General features: G+C 41.9%; 1 protein-coding gene across 2 annotated transcripts in view; it reads left to right on the top strand.

Moving 5' to 3' along the window:
- The window catches only part of KSR1 (kinase suppressor of ras 1), a 153,377-nt gene that overhangs the window by 127,264 nt on the left and 11,057 nt on the right, over positions 1–15,056 (top strand). For both annotated transcript variants that reach the window (XM_026710283.2, XM_026710284.2), the window contains 5 exons: positions 956–1,007; positions 2,285–2,667; positions 7,073–7,169; positions 7,950–8,083; positions 11,167–11,298. In XM_026710283.2, coding sequence (XP_026566068.2) covers positions 956–1,007; positions 2,285–2,667; positions 7,073–7,169; positions 7,950–8,083; positions 11,167–11,298 — 798 coding nt within the window. The remainder of the gene's footprint in view (positions 1–955; positions 1,008–2,284; positions 2,668–7,072; positions 7,170–7,949; positions 8,084–11,166; positions 11,299–15,056) is intronic.

Raw genomic sequence — 15,056 nt, forward strand, 5'->3', positions numbered from 1 at the left:
TGCTGTGACTTTGATGGTTGAATGGAGTTTTGAACCCTGATATGGTCCAGCACTGGAACCGATCTACTGAATTGTCTTTCTTGGGCTTTCTTGTTTTTCTTTGAAGATGTTTTGCTCTCTCAGAGCTTGGAGAAGCTTCTTGGATGAGAAGCAAAACGTCTTCAAAGAAAAACCAAGTAAGTCCAGTTGCCTGTTGAAAAAAGGCACCTTTGGGACAACCATGACCTGGATGACTGAGAATCTCCATAGACATCTACTGAATTGTCTTCTCAGCCCTGAGTTTCCTTCTCCTATAACAGTGGTGGCTAACCTTTTTGGGCTCCTGTGCCAAAAATTGTGCATGTGCTTGCATGCTCGCACTCATGTGCCAGCACCCAGAAGACAATGCGCGCCCACGCCCCCTACACATGTGCGTGTAATCCCCACTCACCCACCCCCGCTGCCCCCTTGCCTGCACTGCGCCTCACTGCTGATTTTCGGTGGGTTTGAGGCCTTTTTCGGCCTCCCAAAGGCTTGAGGAAGGCTTTCACAGGATTTGCAGGCCAAAAACTAGCCCCATTTAGTCACTTCCGGTATTTTTGGAAAAACAGGAAGTGATGAAATGGGGCTAGTTTTCAGCCTGCAGAAGCCTTCCTCAAGCCTTTGGGAGGCCGAAAAAGGCCTCAAACCCACTGAAAATCAGCTGTGAGGCATGCACATGCGCAATGTGGTAAGTTTGCCTGCAACTCGTGTTCTGGCACAAATGGCTCTGCGTGCCACCTGTGGCACGCTTTCCATAGGTCCGCCATCATGGTCCTATAACTTAACTCCTGCAGCATTATTTTGATACGATACCTAAAATGAATATTCTTCTTTAACATGAGTCTGAATGGAGTTGACAGCATGCACATTCAAAGAATAAGGATGATCTTGCAAGATCAGTACACCCATTCTCTCTTCTTTTGCTTCTCTCCAGCAATGCTGAGGTGCCCCTAGAGACTGATGGAGTTGAAGAACGGGACACAGAGGTAAGTTCCCCCTTTCTAGCAGTGCTTTCTACTAGCAGTGATGACGTGACCTAGTTTGGGTTAAGGAAACACCTGCAAGAAAATAATCAAGTTCAGAGAGCGCCCAGAACCCCTCATTTCAACCCCAAGCTACAAATAATCTCCTTTATTGACTATAGCTCATTTGGTGAATATGTCAGTATCCACAGAAGCTGAAAGTAAGAGGATGACATAGGGAGGAACAGTGTTTCTCAGCCTGGGGAATTCTGGAAGTCCACATATCTTAAAAGGTGCTGAGATTAAATAACCCTGGGATAGAGAGTCTGTAGAGATTCTCAGTCATCCAGGTCAGTGGTCCCCAACCACCGGGCCCCGGACCGGTTCCGGTCTGTGGATCATTTTCTATCAGGCCGCCGGTTTGCTGGGCGCCGCCATCTTGTTTCGACGAGAAAGTGCTTCCGGGTGAACTTTTCCGGTTGGAAAGCAGCATTTGGGTCCTGAAGGAATCCTCATGCCTTAGTTTCATTGAAGTGGGGGGGCGGCTTCGAACGAAGAGCCGTCCCGATGGCGGAGGAGATTAAGAAAGCACAAAAAAGCACAAAAAAGGTACAAAGGAGGAGTTGAAGGTGGCGGGGTGAAGCGGGGGATGGCTATCTGGCTGGTCGCTCAGCTCGCCTTCCCTTGGTCATGTATGCTGATGCCGGTACCGGGCCGTGGATCATTTTGTGATGCCGGTACCGGGCCGTGGCACAAAAAAGGTTGGGGGCCACTGATCCAGGTCATGGTTATCCCAAAGGTGCTTTTCCAAGAGGCAACTGGACTTTCTAGTTTTTCTTTGAAGATGTTACGCTTCTCATCCAAGAAGTTTCTTTAGCTCTAACAGGATTGTGGGGAAAGGAAGGATTTATATTCCTTGCAGACAGCTGGTCATTTGCATTCTTTTAGAGAGTCACTGAGGCCACCTAGAGGTTTATCTGTGTCCTCAGGGCCACCTGTAGTGCTCCTGGTTTCTATAGTCTGCAATTTTGTTTCCTTTCTTTTTTCCTCTGGAAATCCATTCCTACTCCCATACCATTCAAAGGGTTGGTTAAAAGTCTGTAGAGATTTTCAGTCATCGAGGTCACTGTTGTCCCAAAGGTGCTTTTTCAGGTAGCAACTGGACTTCCTTGTTTTTTTCTTTGAAGAAAATAGAGAATAGCCTAAATAGTTTCACGATTGGTTCCATTGGGGGATGTGTGGTAGGATTCCAAGTCTGGGATGTTCATCTTCATTGCGATTGTTCCCCTTTTCTTCCCAAGCACACGGACGACCAAGAGCAAAACAAGATGGAAGCTGAGGATGATGAAGACGAAATTGACGACCTGCCAACTCGGCGTTCGCGATGGCGGGGGATGATCTCACGCAAGGCTAGCCAAACCAGCGTCTACTTGCAGGAATGGGACATTCCCTTTGAGCAGATTGAACTGGGAGATCCTATTGGCCAAGGACGGTGGGGCAAAGTGTACCGGGGGAGATGGCATGGAGAGGTGGCCATCCGCTTGCTGGAGATAGACGGAAACAACCAGGATCACCTGAAGCTCTTCAAGAAGGAAGTGATGAACTACCGGCAAACCAGGCATGAGAATGTGGTGCTTTTTATGGGGGCTTGCATGAACCCCCCTCATCTAGCAATCATTACCAGGTAAGGATCATCATCTTGGTTGATCTCAGGCTGTTTGTTTCCATTTGTATGGTTGCTTATCTCCTAGTCAAGCCTTTGTGTGGCCAGCAACAATTACAAAATAGAACCTAAGAAGAGCATCAAAGGATAGTCTTTTCATGGTAGTACGTTTTTTTCTGAATTGCAAGCTGCCCCGAGTGATTGACTAAGATGGGTGGCTGTAGAAATCAAATGAATGAATGAATGAATGAATAAATTTCATGGTTGACTGAGCTGGATAGCTGTAGAAATCAAATGGTTGAATGAATGATTGAATGAATGATTGAATGGATTTCATGATTGAGATGGGTGGCTGTAGAAATCAAATGATTGAATAAATGAATGAATGACTGAGATGGGTGGCTGTGGAAATCGAATGAATGAATGAATGAATGAATGAATGAATGAATGAATGAATGAATAAATTTCATGATTGACTGAGATGGATAGCTGTAGAAATCAAATGGTTAAATGAATGATTGAATGAATGATTGAAAGGATTTCATGATTGAGGTGGGTGGGTATGATTGAATAAATGAATGAATGACTGAGATGGGTGGCTATGGAAATCGAATGAATGAATGAGTTTCATGATTGATTGAGATGGGTGGCTATGGAAATCGAATGAATGAATGAATTTCATGATTGATTGAGATGGGTGGCTGTGGAAATCGAATGAATGAATGAATTTCATGATTGACTGAGATGGGTGGCTGTAGAAATTGAATGAATGAATGCATGAATTAATTAATTTCATGATTGACTGAGATTGGTGGCTGTAGAAATCAAATAATAAACAAACAAACAAATAAATAAATAAATAACATTCACAACCTTCCCAGTAGTTTTTCTTAATGACTACGTCATTCACTTAACAACCGCAGTAGTTTGCAGTTGCAACATGGCAAAAAAAAGATAGTAAAATCAGATATGACTTGTTTAACAATCACCTTGCTTAGCAATGAATATTCTGGACCCAATTGTGATGATTCGTCAAGGACTACCCGAATGCTTCAGTGCAAGGTATCAATTCAGCCTAGCTTTGGTTAGTTTTCATCAGACATAGCAGGTTGTATTTTTTGTATCAGGTTGAAGTTAAAGATGGGTTAATGATGACGGAATTTCTATTTTTTTCAAAAAATAAGTGTTGCAATGGTGCCAATATTGAATATTTATTGAAAGCCAACAATAAATCTGTGTGTTTTTAAGGTCTGATTTTACTACCATAGCGAGTGGTTGCAACAACTGCAATTTATTTTGGCTGCAATCTACTTTGAAGTCTTGCTAAAATGTAACATTTTTGAGAATATCATCCATGACATATTCTACCACTTGGGCATGGTTAAGCTGGTTTTCTGTTTTGGCGGGCAAGCTGTGTTTTCATGGTGAACACGGCTAGCTTTGATGCGACTGGGTGAAGAAGGGATATTGGAATTGTATGAAATGGGCTGTGCAGAGGTCCAAATTAGAAGGGGAAAAGTGATTCAGAGCTTGTGTGGGCACAAAAATATCATCAATCAGCATCTCCTTAACTCAAGCATCTTCTCCTGGATTGCATTCCATCTGCAGAAGGGCATCTAGACAACCCCAGGACAAGATAAAGTTTCTTTAAGGAGCTGCTCATACTCTTCCTTCAAGTCATTTTTCCTCCTTGGAATCCATCACTCTAACATGTAAAGGTAGCCCTCAATTTATGACCATTCTCCTCAAATGGCAATTTCAGGTTATGATGGCTGCAGAAAAATACTTATGAGCCATCCTCAAATATATGACCGTTGCGCCACCTTCAAGGTTCCATGATCCTTTTTGGTTGTTTTTTCTAATCTTAAACCTTTCACTCTTTCCCCACTTTTCTTTTTTCCCCCCACTTAAAATTATTTGATCATTAAAGATGGCTTCTTCTTTGTCCCAATCTTCTTGTTCTGCAAGCGTTTCTTGTTGCTTCTCATAGTTCCAGATCTCCATTTCTAAGAACTGAAACACGAAGCCAAAAGAACTTCTCCCTTCTTGTGCGTCTTCTTTCCATTTTTTAAGTTCCGTTTTCAGTTCTTCTAAGAGTGATACCATTTTAAAAAATTTTAAACAACCACCCAGTTAATTTTAGTCATCTATGCAAAAACCAAAAATCACCAAGTAATCCAAATAATCCAAGGCTGTTTCTACTTGCTTCTTTTTTCCACTTTCTCTTCCTGGGGTTCTATTATTTTGTTACCAAGTTTCCATTAAAATGTATCTTTGAGGAATCTTGTTAAAATTTCACTGTAAGTTTCTTTTAATTACAGTTCCATTCCTTAATTCCAGGCAGTCTCCTCCATTTTTCCATATCCTGCCCTTCCATTCTTTTTTTTTCTCCTTTCCAGCTTTTAAAAACTTTTAAATGTCCAGAAATCTTTATTTATCCCTTTGACTTTTATTTTCAGCTTAGATGCCTATTAACGTCAAAGTGGATTTTTTTTCAGTCTCTTGCTTAAGTCTCTTAGCTGTCAGTATAAGGAAGGGAAGAAAAAAAACCCAATCCTTTCCCTTCTCTGTCTCCTTCGCAGCTTCAAAATCTTCTTTGGGAACAATGTTGTTAAGTTTAAATTCCAGGGTACCTTATTTGTTGCTTTTGCTGTTTGACCTGGTCAACCAAAACTTTCTCTTCTTATCTTCCTCCTGCACATTCTTTTCCGGTCGAGTTCTTCTTTGTGGCGGCCATTTCTGACCACCGCTACAACCGCCTTCGGGAAAGGGAGTAATGGCCAGCTGGGGAGGAGAGATGCGGCTTTCCTCAACCCTGCAGGCAGTCTCCCCCTCTTCACCACCTCTACGGGGTGGCTTAGCCCCGAAACCAGCCGGCTCTGGGCGCTCCAGCGGCAAGCACGGATTGAAGTCTCGGAGAGATGAGGTTTCAGTCTGTCGCGAAGAAGCTCAAACCGGAAGTCCCCTGCACATGCGCGCACTTCACAGCTGATTTTTTTGGGTTGGCTTGAGGCTTTTTTCGGCCTGCCAGAGGCTTAGAAAAAGTCTCTACAAGGCTTTTCAGGCCGAATTATAGGCCCATTTCATCACTTCCGGTATTACAGGAAGTGACAAAACAGACCTATAATTCGGCCTGAAAAGCCTTGCAGAGGCTTTTTCCAAGCCTCTGGGAGGCCGAAAAAGGTTTCAAACCAGCCAAAAAATCAGCTGTGAGGCGCAGTGCAGGTAATGGGGTGGCGGGAGGGAGGGATTGTGTACGCATGCGCAGGGTGTGTGGGGAGGGGAGTGCGCATTGCATTCTGGGTGCTGGAATGCAAGTGTGTGCACACTGGTGCACGCACAATATTTGGCACAGGAGCCCAAAAAGTTTAGGCATCCCTGCTCTAGAAAGAGTGCCCAGAAGAGCAGCAAGGATGATTAGGGGACTGGAAGCTAAAACATATGAAGAATGGTTGCTGGAACTGAGTATGTCTAGTTTGATGAAAAGAAGGACTAGGGGTGACATGATAGCAGTCTTCCAATATCTCAGGGGCTGCCACAAAGGAGAGGCAGTCAAGCTATTCTCCAAAGCACCATTAGGCAGGACAAGAAACGATGGATGGAAACTAGTCAAGGAAAGAAGCAACCTAGAATTAAGAAGAAATCCCCTGACAGTGAGAACAATTAATCAGTGGATTGGCTTGCCTCCAGAAGCTGTGAGTGCTGCAACACTGGGGGTTTATAAGAAGAGATTGGACAAGCATTTGACTGAAATAGTATAGGTTTCTTGCCTGAGCTGGGGGTTGGACTAGAAGACCTTCAAGGTCCCTTCCAATTTTGTTATGCTGCCACGATTCTCTGTGTTGCTTCATTCGGTCATTCTATTCTATTCTACATAAACCATCTGAAAGGGATGGGTGCAGAGGTGGTATTCAGCAGGTTCTGATTAGTTCTGGAGAACCGGTAGTGGAAATTTTGAGTAGTTTGGAGAACCGGCAAATACCACCTCTGACTGGCTCCGCCCCCATCTATTCTCTGCCTCCTGACTCCCAGCTGATCGGCTGGGTCTTATTTTGTTGCCCTACACAAGAGAATGGAACTGGAAAGCAGGTTAGTGGGGTGGGGAAGGAATGGAGATTTTGCAGTATCGTTCCCCTGCCATGCCCACCAAGCCATGCCACCAACCCACGCCATGCCCACAGAACTGGTAGTAAAAAATTTTTGAATCCCACCATTGGATGGGTGGATCAAAAATCAGAGAGACGGAGACACACATGAAATCAAGTACGGTCATGTGATTGCTGATTCAATAACCACATCTCTTAGCCACCGAAATTCCAGTCCTAATTATGGTCATAAGTCAAGGACTACCTGTATTGCTTCTACAGTAGATGCCAATTGTTGTTAAGCTTTCTTGCTAATGTACTTGTCTGCCTGTGTTCCTTAGTTTCTGCAAAGGAAGGACGCTTCACTCAGTGGTCAGGGATCCCAAAACACCTCTGGATATCAACAAGACCAGGCAGATAGCTCAGGAGATCATTAAGGTAAGAAGGACTTTGCAGAGGGATTTGTGTTGAATGTCTTCTGAAGAAGGCAGCTGCTCTCTTCCAAGGCTTCATTCTGATGGAGGAGAGAATTTTGGTTGTAAAAGAGTCTCTGGATTTTATTTAGATACATTAAAAAGTTTATGATTTTCTCTTTTGCTTTCTCCTTTCACACAATGTTTATTCAAGGCAGTTTTCCCCAACCCTAACCATTTTTAAGATGTGTAATGAATACAGTGCTTACTAGGATATCCTGGAAGTTGAAGTCTACGCATAAAATGGTTAAGGTTGGAAAACACTTAATTCAAGGCTACTTTCTCTCCCTTGAATCGTCTCAGCAGAAACATGACTGTGATCCAAGCCATAAGACTTATTCATTGGCCTCAAACCTAGAAATGTGTTCATGATTCTTGACTGTGGTGACATCTTAAAATAACGTGAATCACAGGTCTGTTGCAGCTGGGGAACCTTTTAAAACAAACAGCCATTGCATCATTGTTTGGGTGTTTCCACACTGTGCTAAACTATTGTCCTTTAACCATGTTTTAGTTAATTACAATACTGAATTCATACACAAAGCTGTTAAACTGTGTTTCACAGTGGCTACCTTCACACAATTTGCTAAGCAACAATCGAACAACCCACCTAGGGAACGTAAATCGGACAATTGAGTGGCTTTTGAATGAAGACTGAAACAAGATCGAAATAATGATATATTTTTCTGTTTTAACATGCTTTCTCCCATTCATTAAACATACAGGTGATTATTTTTCCTCCTAGGGCATGGGGTACCTTCATGCAAAAGGGATCGTGCACAAAGATCTCAAATCCAAGAACATTTTCTATGAAAATGGAAAAGTCGTGATCACTGACTTTGGCCTGTTTGGAATTTCTGGAGTGGTTCAAGAAGGAAGGTAGGTTTTTTCCATGATTGTAGTTCTGGTTAGTTTCTCTTAGCTGTCAGGTTCAAAATCTACACCTCTGATTTAGCTGTGGAATCCAGAATCCATCGAAAGAAGTATAGGTAATCCCTGACCAGTTGCTTAGCGACTGTTTGAAGTTACAATGGACTCCCAGAAAGGAACTTATGGCTTGGATTTCAGGTTCCAATGTCAATTCACATACATTGCAGTCAGATGACTGCATTTTGGGTGTTCTGCAACCAGCCCACATTTATAACAGTTTGCAGTGCCCCATGCTCACACGACCACGATTAACTATGTTTTTGTCAGAAATTAGAATTTACTTCTGGTTTCCAGCAAAAAGGGGTTGCTTAGTTAATGGTGTTCACTTAATGACCGCTGCAAAGATCATAAAATTAGATATAGTAATATAGTGACCTACCTTATGACTGTCACGACTTACAACCAAAATTCAGGCTGAATTATGGTTGTAACTAGAGGACTACCCGCATTTCTTTTCAATTTGTAACATCTGTACTTTTATTTTTGCAAGCCTCCCAGTGTTATTTGGAATTGGGCAGCCTCTAAAACCAGTGGTTCTCAGTTCCAGCAACTTTGTCCACCTATGTGTGGATTTCAACTCCCAGCATTCCCCAGGCAGAATGCCTATATTAACAACACGGTTGGATATGTAACTATTGGCATGGGGCTTTTCTTTGGTCAAGGTTTATTTTTTAAAAAAAACCCAATACTGATTTTCAGTACCTCAACCATTTATGATCAGAAAATAATTTCATCCTATATGGACTTGACCTGGCTTTCCATAGAGAAAGATTTGCAAATTCAGGTTTTGATATCCACAGATGAGATGGAAATAAAAATAGGGATCATCTCAGTGGTAGTCCATAACGATGTCATTTCTGTCTAATCAGACAAGAGCTGGAAGGTCTTTTAGTGACTAGTCCAAGCAGGAGACCCTATACTATTTCAGACAAGTGTCTGTCCAGTCTCTTCTTGAAAGCCTCCAGTGATAGAGCACCCACAACTTCTGGTGGCAAGCTGTTCCGCTGGTTAATTGCCCTCACTGTTAGGAAGTTTCTCCTTAGTTCCATGTTGCTCCTCTCCTTGATTAGTTTCCATCTGTTGCTTCTTATCTTGCCTTCTGGTGCTTTGGAAAATAAGTTGACCCTCTCTTCTTTGTGGCAGCCCCCCAAATACTGGAATACTGCTATCATGGTCATATCATATCATCATATCATATGTGATATCTTATCATCTAATAGAAATTCCCCAATGCTTTTTTTCATTCACCTGGATTTAAATCTCAGTTTTGCTACTTTCAAATTTACAGCCTGGTTCTTATCTTGGAAACTTTCGTAACAATGTGACAAATTTTTGTTCTTACATTTTATTTGTTTGATGTATTTGGCTATTTCATTACTGGAAAGCCGTTTTGTTCCAACAGAAATAAAATGCTGATAAACTTGTGTGACATGCAACGCGTCAAATATTTAAAATTTCCTACGAGAGGCAACTAACGTTAGAACTTGCTTTTGATTATTCACCCAATTGCCACAACCATGTAGTAATTCTAGGAAGCCAATGACCACATTTTTCCCGGACTGTCGGTTCCCAGGCTCGCTGCCGAGAAAGAATGAGATATATTTGTTCTTTATCACTTATTTTGCTTGAAAACAGCCTTCTGCACTTGGAGGCTCATAATTTGCACCAAATAAGGACTTCCTGAAGTCCCATTGAATCAGTACAAAGACTGTTAAGCCCCTGTTTTGAACCCTCTCGTTGAATTCAATGGGACCCCTTCAAGTTGTAGATCCGAGTAAAGAAGTATGAAGTTGCTGTCAAAGTGCATAAGTTTAAGTGGAACATGCTTGATTTTCTTTGCAAGACTAAAACTCACTATCGAAATAAATTTTTTAAGACTTGGAATTCAAGCCGAGAGCCATATTTCAGGAATGGAAGAGGCTACATAGAGTTCATGTTTACTGCTGTTGCCTCCAAACCCAGGCACCAGAGTTTGGCTTGATAAGAACTTGATCCCTGAATTATAGAGACACACTTTAACTTTTGCAAAGGGGTTTCTTTGTCCACCTGAAAATATAAATCACCACATCATTCAGGGAAAGCAAAAACCATTTATTAAAGGGGTGGGGGTTCAAGTCTTTTTATAGGGTACAGAAACAAATGATACATACATTCAGTATATGTCATACGTCAGTAAGCAAACGATCAAACAGTAAAAGACATTGATTGCATGTAAAGCTTGAACAATAGAAAAGGCTGATTCTAGATAACATTCCACAAGTGACAAATTTACGGGCCACATTACTCTTTCCCAGCTAGATTTGTATCTTTCTTGAAAGTATTCAAAGACTTTCAGATACACGGTCTATTGTGTAGTTGCTGAAAAAGCAAGTTCTCACATACCAAAGAAATGGCCTTGGATAAGAAGGGAAAAATGTGTTTTCTTAAATTTGAAAAAAGAGGCCTAGACCGCCGTGTTAAAATAGCTAATATCCCCTTTTAAAACGCTAATAATGAAGCCTAAAATTTGAGGCAACAGTACCTAGGACTTTAGGAAACAAAGGTCAGAATATTGTCCAGTCTAGTCCAACCCCCTGTTTAGGCAAGAAACCCTACACCACTTCAGACAAATGATTGTCCAATCTCTTCTTAAAAACCTCCAGTGTTGGAGCATTCACAACTTCTGGAGACAAGCCATTCCACTAATTAATTGTTCTCACTGTCAGGAAATTCCTCCTTAGTTCTAGATTGGTTCTCTCCTTGATTAGTTTCCATCCATGGCTTCTTGTCCTGCCTTTGGGTGATTTGGAGAATAGGCTGCTATCATGTTGCCCCTTTAAGAGGTGTGACTGGTTGAGGAATTCTGGGAGTTGAAGTCCACACAACTTAAAGTTATTGAGGTCAAGAAGCACCAGGGTAAAGAATCATTTGTCAGTGGAGCAATTACATACTTGGGAATCAGAGTCTGGGCTTGTTTGGTTCAGGTCCACTTGAATTCAGCCAGCCCTGCCTGCAACCCACCCCTGTTTTAATCTCCTTCTTTCTGACATCAGGCGTGAAAACGAACTGAAGCTGCCCCATGATTGGCTCTGCTACCTGGCTCCCGAGATTGTGCGCGAGATGGCTCCCGGGAAAGGCGAGGATAAGCTGCCCTTCTCCAAAGCTGCGGATGTCTATGCTTTTGGGTAAGAATGTGGAAAGGTCATAGTAGGTGATTCTTGTCAAGGTCAGCCAAAATATCCTGCCTTTCTGGAAAAAAAGAAAGACATCTGGAGAAAGCTAAGCGGGTCTGGAAGAGGTTAGCAGCTGCATGGAAGACAAGCTGAAAACCCCCTATAGTCCATTTTGAAAAGCTTGTCTGGAAAATGTTGAGAAAGACACAGTCAGTGCCTTGATGGCACCCTCTATCATGCACTGGAAAAGTCATACTATGTTGTACACAATCATGAATTCTAACCATTGTGCCACCAGGTGGCGCAGTAGTTAGAATGCAGTATTGCAGGGAAACTCTACCCTCTACCAGCAAATTCGATCCTGACCAGCTCAAGGTAGACTCAGCCTTCCATCCTTCCAAGGTGGGTAAAATGAGGACCCAGATTATTGGTGGTGATATGCTGACTTTGTAAACTGCTTAGAGCCGGGGTGTCAAACTCATGTCACCGCGTCATCACATGATGTATTGGGACTTTTTTTCCCCTTTGCTAAATCGGGCATGGGCGTGGGCAGCACATGCCACATTCAGCCTGCGGGCCAAGGGTTTGACAGCCCTGGCTTAGAGAGTGTTGCAAAGTAGTGTGAAACGGTATAGAAGTCTAAGTGCTATTGCTATGGTAGAGCAGGAAGGCTAATTCCCACCCGCCCCCCTTCCCCCTCCAAATAGTTCATGTACTGCTAATACTCATTGTCGTGACTTTAACCGGGTCAAATAGTATCTCATAGCGCAACTGTTTGTGAACCAAGTACCTCAAATGAGCTAAATTACACAATGCGTGCAAAATACAAGGAGCCATGATTCCCAAGGGACTGAAATTTGGGGAAGCTGTGGCTGCTTCAGTGTGGCTGGGTTGTTGCTACCGTCACATGATTTTCACTTCCACTTAGCAGTTATACACGATGCAATTAAGCATTTGAAACGGTGGGAAAAGGGGCTAACATGTTTTCAAAAATCTAGTGAAATATTTGCATACGTGGGCGTGAGTATTAACCTGTATTCACTGATTTTTATGTTTTACATTTTGTGAAAATTAATTGCATTTCAAAAGTCATGACATTTGAAAATTGCTGTTTCGGAAAACCTCAACTCTCCCTTTTTAGAAAAAGAAAAAAAGAAAAATCGTTTTTTCTCTCCAAGCACAGTCCCAATCACAGGTAGTCCTTGACTTAGAACAGTTCGTTTAGTGATGGTTCAAAGTTACAAAGGCTCTGAAAAATGTGGCTTATGACCCTTTTTCATAGTTATGACCTTTGCAGCATCTCCAGGGTCACATGATCAAAATTCAGACGCTTGCCAAATGGTTCGTGTTTATGACCGTTGAAGTGTCCCAGAGTTATGTGATCACCTTTCGCAACTTAACAATTTGCAATTCACTTAACAACCGGGTTACTAACCTATCAATTGCCGTTATTCACTTAACAACTGTGGTAAGAAAAGTCATAAAATTGGGCAAAATTCACTTAACAAATGTTTCACCTAACAGAAATGTTTTGGGCTCCATTACGGTCGTAAGTCAAGGACTTCCTGTACAGCCATCTTCTCTAACTTAAGAGGTTTTTTTTTAATTTGTATAGTTTGTCACACAGTCAGCCAGATGTTCAGACTGCATTGGCATTTTTGTCTACCTCTTATTAACTTAAATTATTAAGAGTTGTCTTAGTGTTTTATACCAATAATCCTCGATTTACAATGGTTCACTTAGTGACCATTCAAAGTTACAATGGCAGTGAAAAAAGTGACTTATGACTGTTTTTCACAGTTACGACCATTGCAGCATCCCCATGGTCACGTAATCAAAATTCGGACTATTGCAGCAAATGACTCATATTTATGACGGTTGCAGTGTCCTGGGGGTCATGGGATCCCCTTTTGCAACCTTCTGACTAGCATAGTCAATGGGGAAGCCAGATTCACCGAACAACAGTGTGATAAACTTAACAACTGCAGTTATTTGGTTAACAATTGTGGCAAGAAAGGTCGTAAAATGGGGCAAAACTCACTTAATAACTGTCTCACTTAGCGACATAACTTTTTGGTTCCATTGTGGTCCTTCACTGAATTAGATGTGGGTTTACAACCCGACAATTTGAGAGGGGCCCCAGACTGGAAGGGGTGCATTTCAAAAGTAAACTGTTTAAGTATCAGGATGCCAATTATAGGAGGTCTATATGTTGGAAAACTCCAAGGGCAACGTGTCAAAAACATGTCAATTATGCTTTGTCCCAAACATACGTGTTTTACGTTGACACTGCATTTGTGTGTCATGCTTAATTAAGCTAGTGAAACCTGGCAGCTTCATTTGTGCATTTTCTACTTGTTAAAATGTGTTACGATAATCTAGACTGTGGGATTTTCAGTGGTACCTTGATACTCATTTTTAATTGGTTCCGGGAAGCCCAATGAGTACCAAAAACGATGAATGCCAAACAATTTTTCCCGATAAGGAATAATGTAGTGAGTTGCAAGGCAGCCAACACTGAGAAGTTCTAACTTGTGCATTGAATACCAAACAAATGATGAGTACTGGGACAAAATTTTTTACCAAGTTTGATGAGTTTCAAAGCAGTTGAGTATCAGATACCACTGTATATAGTTAATAGTTCAGGATGTTGTGCAACCCTAGAATATGGAGTTAATTCAGGAACAGAATTAAGCACGTTGGACAATTCCCTTGCCCAGAGGCTAGACAGGGGCGTGGTTTGCTTCCTGGTATATGCAGGTTTTGTGGTAAGTGGTAGCCACTTTATGAAAACGCCAAGAGCACGTTGTCACAATACTGGTTTCCAAGTTTCCTTCCAGCTATTGAAACAATACTCCCGATGGAATGTTTTGGTTTGCAACATCCGACAACACCAGCCAGCATGACATTGTTGGAAAGTCGGCAGAAAAGCAGTGTTTTGCAAGAGCTTGTGTCACTTTCAGGATTCTGTCAGCCCCAGAATTTAAAAAGATAAAATTCACCTGGGTTGGCTTGGCATTTGATTTATTTAAACCTCACCTTTTATCTAGATGTTCAAGTGGCAAACACAGTGTTCACTCCTATCTTCCAGCTAGAACGTGCTGCTTCATGTGGCAGTCTGTTCTACTGGCTGATTTTAAAGGAGCTTGAATGAATGAATGAGGGAATGAGTGAGTGAATGAATGAATAAATGAGGGAGGGAGGGAATGAATGAATGAATGAATTAGGGTGTGCATGAATAAATGAATGAATGAGTGAATGAATGAAAGAATGAAAGAATGAGGGAGTGAATGGGGGAGTGAATGAGTGCATGAGTGAGTGAGTGAGTGAGTGAATGAATAAATGAGTGAATGAATGAATGAGGGAGTGCATGAATGAATGAATGAGGGAGTGAGTGAGTGAATGAATGAAAGAATGAGGGAGTGAATGGGGGAGTGAATGAGTGCTGAGTGAGTGAATGAATGAGTGAGTGAATGAATGAATGAATGAAAATGAATGAGGGAGTGAATGAGTGCATGAGTGAGTGAATGAATGAATGGGGGAGTGAGTGAGTGAATGAATGAATAAATGAAAGAATGAGGGAGTGAATGGGTGAGTGAATGAATGAATGAATAAATGAAAGAATGAGGGAGCGAATGAGTGAGTGAATGAATGAATGAAAGAATGAGGGAGTGAATGGGGAAGTGAATGAGTGCATGAGTGAGTGAATGAATGAGGGAGTGAATGAATGAATGAATGAGGGAGTGAATGAATGAATGAATGAGGGAGTG

This window comes from Pseudonaja textilis, chromosome 1 (genome assembly GCF_049901715.1).
Source record: "Pseudonaja textilis isolate UNSWEBS1 chromosome 1, rPseTex1.2, whole genome shotgun sequence".
NCBI classification, from domain to species: domain Eukaryota; kingdom Metazoa; phylum Chordata; class Lepidosauria; order Squamata; family Elapidae; genus Pseudonaja; species Pseudonaja textilis.